Source organism: Maniola jurtina, chromosome 3 (assembly GCF_905333055.1).
Source record: "Maniola jurtina chromosome 3, ilManJurt1.1, whole genome shotgun sequence".
Classification (NCBI taxonomy): Eukaryota; Metazoa; Arthropoda; class Insecta; order Lepidoptera; family Nymphalidae; genus Maniola; species Maniola jurtina.
Genome location: NC_060031.1, coordinates 9481734 through 9491499, shown reverse-complemented (window position 1 = coordinate 9491499; position 9766 = coordinate 9481734). Strand labels below are relative to the sequence as shown.

The 9766-nt window shown below is 34.0% G+C and overlaps 1 protein-coding gene across 1 annotated transcript; it reads left to right on the top strand.

Annotated features, from left to right (window-relative positions):
• Nucleotides 1-3814: 3814 nt before the first annotated feature.
• LOC123879462 lies at nucleotides 3815-5079 on the top strand. Its single transcript, XM_045927166.1, has one exon. It carries the CDS (start codon nucleotides 3975-3977, stop codon nucleotides 4635-4637), a length of 663 nt encoding a protein of 220 aa, XP_045783122.1. The 5' UTR covers nucleotides 3815-3974; the 3' UTR covers nucleotides 4638-5079.
• Nucleotides 5080-9766: the final 4687 nt, after the last annotated feature.

The following is a 9766-nucleotide window of genomic DNA, read 5'->3' as shown; positions in this document are numbered from 1 at the left end:
CTAATAATAGAATATAGTTGTAATATAAATACGCCTCAAGAACACTCTTTACAGGGCTAGAAACATATTCAGTCGGGTTTTTGCAACATTTCCCACATATTTTTCTCGCGAAGCATTTTATGAAAAGCTACCCATAGGTTGCTTATACGGTTACCTTATTAATATGTTATTTATTATGTAATTTCAAGGCAGCTGCGCCCTACGTGCCTCGGATTATGACTCCAAACTCCAGCCTAACAGTGTTCTTCATTTTGATTAGGTGCAGCTCTAGTTCATGATGTTCTCATACTTAAGTACCCAGAATCTGCTAATATATTTATCTTTTAAGTAGTTTTAAGTAATAAATGTAGTGCTACTTAATAGCTGCTGTGATTGTCTTTTCCATTCACTTATTTATTTCCTGCTATGCTATTACACAAAATATATCTAATTTTGCAGCAGAATTATTATACGATAATTTCTTAAGCAAAAAAAGTATTCACTCCAGTGATATTTTTAAATCTATGAAACCAATTCAACAAGGGGTAGAAACATATCTATAACACCATCATAATTTTAAAGATTTGTTGAACGAAGTACCTATCTATTCCGTACTGCCATTTCTCTCAAGTCCATTTCCAAATAGAAGATATTTTATCGGTCGTGCAACTCAGCATTATGAAATATTGTATCGAGATAAAACTAGCCCCGCAATATTTTTAAGTACCAATCTACAGAATAAATGCATTTCACATTAATATATTCCATTAGCTTACCTATTTATTTTAGTTTTAGTGCAAAAAGTCCTCATAGAATATTTCCATTTCTGTAGCATAAGCATAATAGAGATTGAGCTGTTATTATAGTCATCATCAAGGGATAGAGGTAGGTCGTTTGTAGAAACTTCCATACTCTACGATCTTACGCCACCGCCTGAATCCAGCGTTTTCCTGCAACTCCTGCAACCTGCTAGCCTTTTATTAACGTTTATACTATGTATCTTTTTAGCTATAAACTATTATATTTTTGTAAATATTTTATGTATAAAAGTTGTAGGTTAGTCGAATAAAATAAAAATAAATAAAAATAAAACTCGTATGATGCATCGATGTATATGGATTAGCCTTTCCCATACAATTCCGTCCGCAAAAATACGCTTGAATCTTACGTCATCGTCATTGACAAAGTCAAGAGACTTTTGCAAATTCTATTGACTTTTTGAGCGCGTTTTTTATCTTCGAAGGGCCCATCCAATACGATGTCGTCTGTTCAGCTAGGGGGAGATCTGCCAATTTTGTGCGTTTTGTGCGATGTCGCCATTCCAGCACCTTGACTTATATGTATTATATTGACTATGGTATGGGGGTACCATAATATGCCCCTCCTATTGCCACTTCAGCTTCACAATTCGTTGTACTATGTCGGCTGCTTCGGTTTTTCTACCGATCTCCTCATTTCTGAGTTAATTGCGTAGAGATATTTCAAGCGTAGCTCTCTCCATTTCCCACTGAGTGACTGAGCTTTTCGTATAAGACACATAGCAAGCGACCATGTCTCGGATCTGCCAGTAGTATATTATTGTCATCCTACCTGCTGGCAAGTGGCAAGACGCACTTTTCGAAAACTGGTTTTCGGGCACAATGGAATAATTTTAGATGAGAAAACATCTCGAAGGTTCGCCGGCTTGCTTCTTTCACTTTTTTTGTAGATTGAGTAAGTAGGTACTTTTGTTAATACCATTTTTGGGATGAGAATAAACGCATGTGAAAAAATCATTTTTACAGCATCAAAAGAGCCAATTTTTCATCCTTATGTGCAGTGTGGATATCTGGTTGGATATAGACCTTCTCTAGTAACCGCCACAACACCCTGTCATCAGCCTTTCTCATCAAGCCCTCTATATTATATTATATTATCACAGTTTATCGCTCGGAGAGACTTACTTCTACTTTAAATATACATTGCATAGAATTATGTGAATGAATAATTCTCACAGTTTTATTCTCATTCGATCTATTAAATGGGATGGCCACAGGTAGATTTATTTAGTAGATTTATTTTAGTAATTTCCACATTCCACGGTCGTTTTGCCGCTGGTGTGCGTGTGTATCAGAGTGGAAGATTTTCGGATAGAGGTACACAATAAATATTAATTCAATCGTTAAAGTTATAGGTACACCTAAAAATCAGTTAACCGTATTAAAATGGTAACAGCCGATTCATGAAAGCTATAATTAATCAAAGAACAATTAGATGCTTCGTCGAAAGTTTGATATGGGTCTCGCTCCGGATTATGCGATAATGCTTTATGAATTTTGCTTACATTTATGTACCTATTCCCATTTAGGTTGAGTTGGAATAACAGAACATCCATACTACTTAATAGGTGTACTTATTAAGTCCGTGTAGTAATGTTAAATGCGAAAGTATGTCTTCTTTCTGTTTGTCTGTCTATCTGTCTGTCTGTCTGCAAGCTTTTCACGGCCCATCTGTTTAACCGATTTTGAGAACATCTCTTCTACTTTCGTACGTTTTGCATTTTCTATAATAATAATGAATGTAACATGTTTATGGTATAATTTTATTTGCACATTCATGATCCTAGAATTTCAAATTAATCAAAAATTAAAAATTAAATAATGTGCCGCATTTATAAGCAATCTTTAAATAAAAAAAGGTGTCCGTTCTGCGAGATATCACATAATTTTGTTGATAACAACAGACAGTAATCTAATAACTCGACTGCTTTTCATCACTTCGGAACTGACAGTTTTCACCAAATACTAAGCAGCGTATATTTCATACCAATCCTGCGACGTCGATTTTAAATTAGGTGAAAAAACTGATGCAAAAGAAAATATTGTGGTCATGTCTTGGTCGCGTCTTGGCTGTGTCTTGGTTGTGACTTGATCTTATCTCGGCCGTGTCTTAGGCGTGCCTTGACTAAATCTTGGTTATGTCTTGGTTGTGTCATGGTATTGTCTTGGTTGTGTCTTTCAAGTTCACAGAAAAAGGGATTGGAGTTTTAAACAAATTCTTTAAGTCCTCATATTTTTAGGGTTGCGTACCTCAAAAGGAAAAGAGGAACCTTTATAAGGAAAGGACAAAAAACTGTCTGTCTGTCTGTCCGTCTGCCTGTCGTGTCTGTCAAGAAAACCTATAGGGCACTTCTCGTTGACCTAGAATTTTGCAGGAAATTTTTCAGGTAGGTGGGTCTTATGGCACAAGTAAAGGAAAAATTCCGAAAACCGCGAATTATTTATTTTAGTAAGTATACACATCGATCTAGCCTCAGCTTGCTGGGATGTTACGGACATTATCTAACACTTGTAGATTTGTGTTGACCTAGGGTAATGTCGGGAAACGAATATAATAAATCCTAAATTATATTATTAGCCATGCGTAATATGTTGAATGGTGGAAAAAACTATCTATCCAACTACTATTTTACTACGCTTGTTGAATAGATCGTTGAATTTGTCTTATACGTGTATTCGTATATAGCTTTCGGATATAGGTTTCGAATTATTTATCAGTTTGTAGATTTATGCGCTGCCGATAAATCCCGCGTAGCCTGGTTAGACAGAAAACAAATGAACCCAAAAGAAATATTGACAGCATGATGGGCATTAGTGGTATCTACTTACTATAAAGGTACATAAAATAGAGAAATAAGTATTCCGAAAATATTAAAAGTTGTTCAGCTCTAAAGAAAACGTGGGATAAAAGTACACTGTAAATACGAGAGGCTCTGTGATCATGCTCACCTCTTTGGTGTTAACAAATCATTGACAAAGCACAAAATGCAAAAAAAATCATCTATCAAGACGTGCCAAGTAATGAATCATACTCGCTGATCATAATAACCAAATATCAAAATTCACAATAAAGAACAAAACAGTGTTTAGAGAAGAAAACTCTCGTAATTTAAAGATTGGACTTTTAAATACTTTTTACGAATAGTGAATAATATCTACAGCAATAACATCACGAGTATGTCTGGTTATCTTTGGGGTATTGCGCAGCTGGTAAATGATCCTTCTAACGATTTAGTAAATGCATTACGCAAAAGTATTGTAGGGCAGCCACAGCAAGCGGAAAGTGCTAACACACATAAAGCTACTAATAACGAAAACGCGGAAGAAAAAGAATTACAAAAAAGCATCTCTCTTTCTGCCAGAACTCCTAAAACCTCTGGTGTAAAAGTTAAAGAAGAGACAACGCTTAAATCAAAAGGTATTCAAGTAGGACAGCAACCAAATAAACATCATGTTGCTGTACAAAGTCTTGGCCCTACCTATCCTTGTGATAGAAAAACAACAAGTGTTCAATATAATAGACAAGTTCCTCTTTTTGACCGAGGCACTAGTACATTTATTACGGCAACCACAGATGCTTACACTGAACCAGTTGAAAAGAAAATTTGTAAAGAACATAAAGACGTTATATTCATGCTTAAGAACTGGTCCATTGATCATGGTCAAGATAGCACAGATTCTAATCTTATCACAAAGTTGAAAAAAAGGATCAAAGGTTTAATAAATTTATTAAAAATAGAGAAAATTCAAAGTATTCCAGAATATTACGGACCAGAGAAACAAATTAAAAAACTATATCAAGAAGCCAGCTGTAATAAATTAGATAAAAAGAAAACATGAGTTAATTTTGTCATAAATGTTTTCATTAAGTCCTCTCGTGCGTTAGACCTTAACTACTTCAAAGCAGTTCTTGATTAACTTGTATCTTCTGAGTATTAAATTGGAAAAATAGCTTTATAGTAGGTATTTCACATAAATTGTATTCAAAAAAGCTTTGATATTCTATAAAGATTCTAGAAGTAGATTTCAGTTTTAACATCTATCGGCACTCCGAGCACTATTAAGATTCACGGGCAGCGGTAATCACTTAAAATTAGATGACCCACCTGCTATTTTGCTCACTAATTTTATGATATAAAATTTAATACTATCACGATGAGACCAATTTTGTTTGAATGAATTAAGTTATTACATTGATCAACACAATAGTTAATTTTAGTGTGTTAAGTGTTAAATCAGCTTTATGTGTCCTTCACAGACCTATAATACTTGATTCTCCCTTATGAACGTTTTATTTGATAACGACTAAATTTCGTGAAAGCTAACGATCATTTGTTTTTAATAACACTGCAATGCAATGCAACTGCATTATTCAAGTGAGAACGTTTGCATGTCGATTAGACTTTTATAATATTTCTTTAAAAATATTTTAAGATACATAATAGACACACTTCTTATGATTATATACGTGTGTGTGTTACTGAAATATAATATAACTATTTAATAAACAAACGGAACTCGACAATAACGACAAGACTGGTGAAAGAAATGAAATTTAATTAAGCGTTCACTTTCAAAGAACGTAACTTCTTTTGTATTAGATGTTTCATTATTTATTTAATTGAATAACAATTATTCTTTTTATGCTTTTGAGTTACAATGTACTATAGCCAGTTCATTGTAAATCAAAAGCATAAAAACAATAATTGAACAGAATAAGACCTACAACAGAAATAGGTACCTATACTTGCGTGCTTCACTATGACTGTATTATATTTTATTAGTTGCATTCTGAAGCACGTAATATAAGGTTATATTATAATCTTGCAAGATTGATACTTTATTTAGCTACTCTAATAATAAATCTGATATGTTTTGGGATTCCTTTTACAGTATATTTATTGTAGCAAGTAGATATTTTATTAGGAATATTCCTAACTACAGTATTAAGTTTTTTTCTGTCTACAAACTAAATATTAGATTTCTTTCAAAGTCAGTATGAGCAGAAAATAAGGGCGTATTATTTTAACATCGTTTCTAGGGTTCTTCAATAAAAAAGTTTCGTCCAGTCCGTGTGTCCGTCTCTCTGTGTGTAACAGCCATTTTAAAAACAAAATCTAGGTTACCTAAAGTTGGAAAACACAGTAAAGTTGAAAATCACAATTAGGTATGAAAACCTGTTACAGTTTCACAGAAGAATATTGATTTTTGAAAAAAAAGTGAAAAGTGAAGTTTTGAAATGAAAAGTGAGAGTCAAAAAAGGTTTTGGTTTAAGAGGGCTCTCTCCGTCACTCGCTTCTACTCGCTTCATACAATCGTAGTTCCAATTTCATTTGAATATTAAGCAACCAAAGTCCATGAAATTTTGCAGACATATTCTAGAAACTAATATCTATGTCTGTGGTTATCCAGATTTCAGTTAAAATATTCGGTTTCAAAGTTACGCAGTTTTAAAAATTTACATACAAATCTTTGAGCCCCTGTAATTTTAAAACTACATATTTTTAGAAAAATCTAAAACACCACAGACACAGATATTAGTTTCTAGAATAGGTCTGCAAAATTTCATAGACTTTGGATGCTTAATATTCAAATGAAATTGGAACTACGATTGTATGAAGCGAGTAGAAGCAAGTGACGGAGAGAGCCCTGTTAAGTATTTTTAAAACATTATTAGAACCGTCAAAAGTAGCCGCTAGCAAATTATGCTTATGTGAAATTCGTAGTTAGCAGGTTTACGGAACCCTTTTGCGTGAACTAGGTAGGCTCCACTAATAAGGTAGGTTCCCTACCTGACACGCTCTTGACCAGTTTTTTATGTAATCTTCGATATTGGAAATAAGATATTATTATTTGAAAGAAAATTACAAAGATCACGTTGCGTCAGATAATTTTCCTTTCTCTATTCTTTATTAAAAGTAGCTTTATTGCTTGGTTTTTAGAGTTCCGTAGTAAAACAAGGAACCCTTACAGTTTCATTAAGTCTGTTTGTCTGTTCGTTTGTCCATCCAAATGTCACAGCCATGTTTTTCAGAAACTGTTAAAACTTTCAGGTAAATGGCACAGTTGTAAAAACTTGTTACCGCTAAATACAGACTTTAAAATATTACCCTGTATGTGAAAAATGAAGTTCAAAAAACTTTTTAGCACTCCCCTCGAATGAGAACTAATTAAATTGGTATTTTACTAAAAAATCATTACGGGAACTTTTTGATTTTCCGAGATAAAAAGTAGCCCATATCCATCCCCGGGATGCAAGCTCTGTACCTACCGAATTTCGTCAAAATCGGTTTAATGGATAGGCCGTAAAAAGCTATCAGGCAGACAGACATACTTTTGCATTCATAACCTATTAGTATAGAAGTATGGAAAGTACCTACCTACCTATAGATGAATTTCGATGAAACTAAATTCAAAACATGCAATGACTGTGAGTCTAGGAGGTTGGACTCTACATACTGCGGGATTATTTTGGGACCGTGTTCACTCCCATCTCTCGTGAATATTTAATAGTTGCCAAAATGATCCGATATATTTTGATTGTTTTATGGTGAATTCAGAAACATTTCTCAATTTCACTGTTCCATTCTAAAATGATATTTGACGTAGATATTTTTAATTCGTAAGCCTTATTCAGAAGAATTCACTCAGCAGTCTTGTTAATTCATAGCCCCTTGTGAATTGATACAAAATTAGGTCAGCTAAATGAGACACACCCAAAGAATCAATCATACTTGTACATAATATAGATAGGTATACAGTATAGTATAATCCAACATACAGAATTATGAGGAAAATACTTAATGTAACTCCATTTAATTATTTCTACATGTTTTATTCAGTTATTTCTATATGTTTAGAAATTTTATGATTTTGTTAGATACAATTTCCTTGCCTACATCTTCTACATTTGATAAATATTCCCAATGAAAGAAAATACAAAAGCGCGAAAACTTCTCCGGAAATGAAAATATGAGGTACCTATAAGAAAAGCTAAATTTCTGTCGCTTTCTAGATCCGGATGGAAAAATGTAGGTGCCAGGTTTCAAGGGCTACTCCGGGCCAATCATCTTACTACTAGGGACTGAATTAGGACTGGTAGGTATTTTTTTGTAGGGTTACCAAAGTATCGTTACGTTAACGATAAAAATAACAATCCCCGTAGGTCGTAGGTACATCCATTAACATTATCTAGATATACCAGTAATTACACAACTATCTCTATCTAACAATACTACAAACTGTACAAAGTAGTATCTCGATGCACATTTACGAGTACCATTAACGATAAAACTCGTAACGTTAAATCATATCAGTATACCACTACTATTAACGTTACCTTTTAACGTAAAATAACGAAATGTTTTAGTAGTTTTTACGTTAAAAGTAGGTATAATAGCCATGCTTAGGTACCTACTACCAGTTCAGCCGTTTTGAAACACATTGACAAACAAAAAGACAAACTGAAAATATTTCAAATACCTACAGATAATTACTACACAAAGCGATAATTTGCTCCTAGTTTTGTCGTCAGACCATACATCCCTAAAGCTCTACGAACAAACGATTTATAAATAAAATACCGTTTCATTTTGATCGTCACACAGCAATTAATTGGAAAAATTCGTCTTAATTATGTTTCTGTACACTCACGTTCCTTTGTCGGGTCCAGTCTCCGTCTTTTTTCAGCAATCTAATTAAAATTATATTATTCATGCGAAAAGCTCGTTTCGTTTGCAACCTATAGATTTAATTCGTGCATATTTTGATCGTTAGTATACATACTCGTAATTGGACAGTTTGGTGGCGTAGTGAAGTGACAGTGGGCAGGGCACATAGTTTGAAAACCCCATAGACGTTGGGGTCCCATGGTGTGGAAGGGCAACCTCGTAGCGGAAAGCGCATGGTTGGAAGGCTCCCCACTAGGTAGACGGACGACCGACATCAAGCGAGTGGCCTGTGGCAGGGAGCCGCTGGATTCAGGCGGCGCAAAACCGTGGCGTGTGGAAGTCCCTGCAAGAGACTTATGTCCAGCAGTGGACAATGATGATGATACATAACTATGTTTAGTTTACATTTTAATATTTTTGATAATGTAACCATACCGTATTGAATTACTTACGTCATAATTTGTGGTTACGATATTATTGACAGAGTAAAAATAGGTCAAGCTCCAATTGTTTTAATGAACGACAAAAAGCACGACTGGTCCCTCTTGTACACCAATCAAGTACAAAGCCATTTTGCGGGGCATCGCTCTCTAGTGATATTTTGATGAAGTAGGTACCTACTCACTAAATGCCACTACAGCAGTTTTAGTGTCTGTAAAAATTTAGTTTTTGTAGATTGTAGGAAACTTTTAAGAAGAAAGACATATTTTGTATCAAATAGTTTTTTTATAACCAAAAAATTATAAAAAGGACTCAACTTTAACACACTAAACCAAACTAAACATAATATTATGTAAGTAAGTACCTACTATTTGTTCACGCGATAGTCCCGTTAGAAGTATCGTTACATGTCTATAATGAGAAAATTAAGCGGTAAACTTTTACTTCAACAAGTTTGGAAAACAAATGAAGGGGGAAACTTCAGAATATGGCTGAAAATCAAATAATTAGGCCTTTTGTCAAAAGAAAAATTCCTACAGCTGATGATGTTGAGATTGTGCGTAGTATTTCTGTTATATTAATAAATAATTATTAATATTATAAAAACATTATTTTGTTTAACCGCTAAACCATAAGCATTCAGCCTTTTTTGCGAAGATACAGGGGATTTACTAAGGCGGTTGGGAAAAACGGCTGAAAGTAGGTAAGATAAATCGGCCTACTATTCCTGCGTTATCCTTGCACTAAGCTAAGCGATTTATGTTATTTGACCAACAAAAAATCTCAAATAAAAGCAGCCCATTTTTACTTTAGATTGTGTGTGTTTTTGTTTCGGTGTTTGAATGTTACCATTTTTCT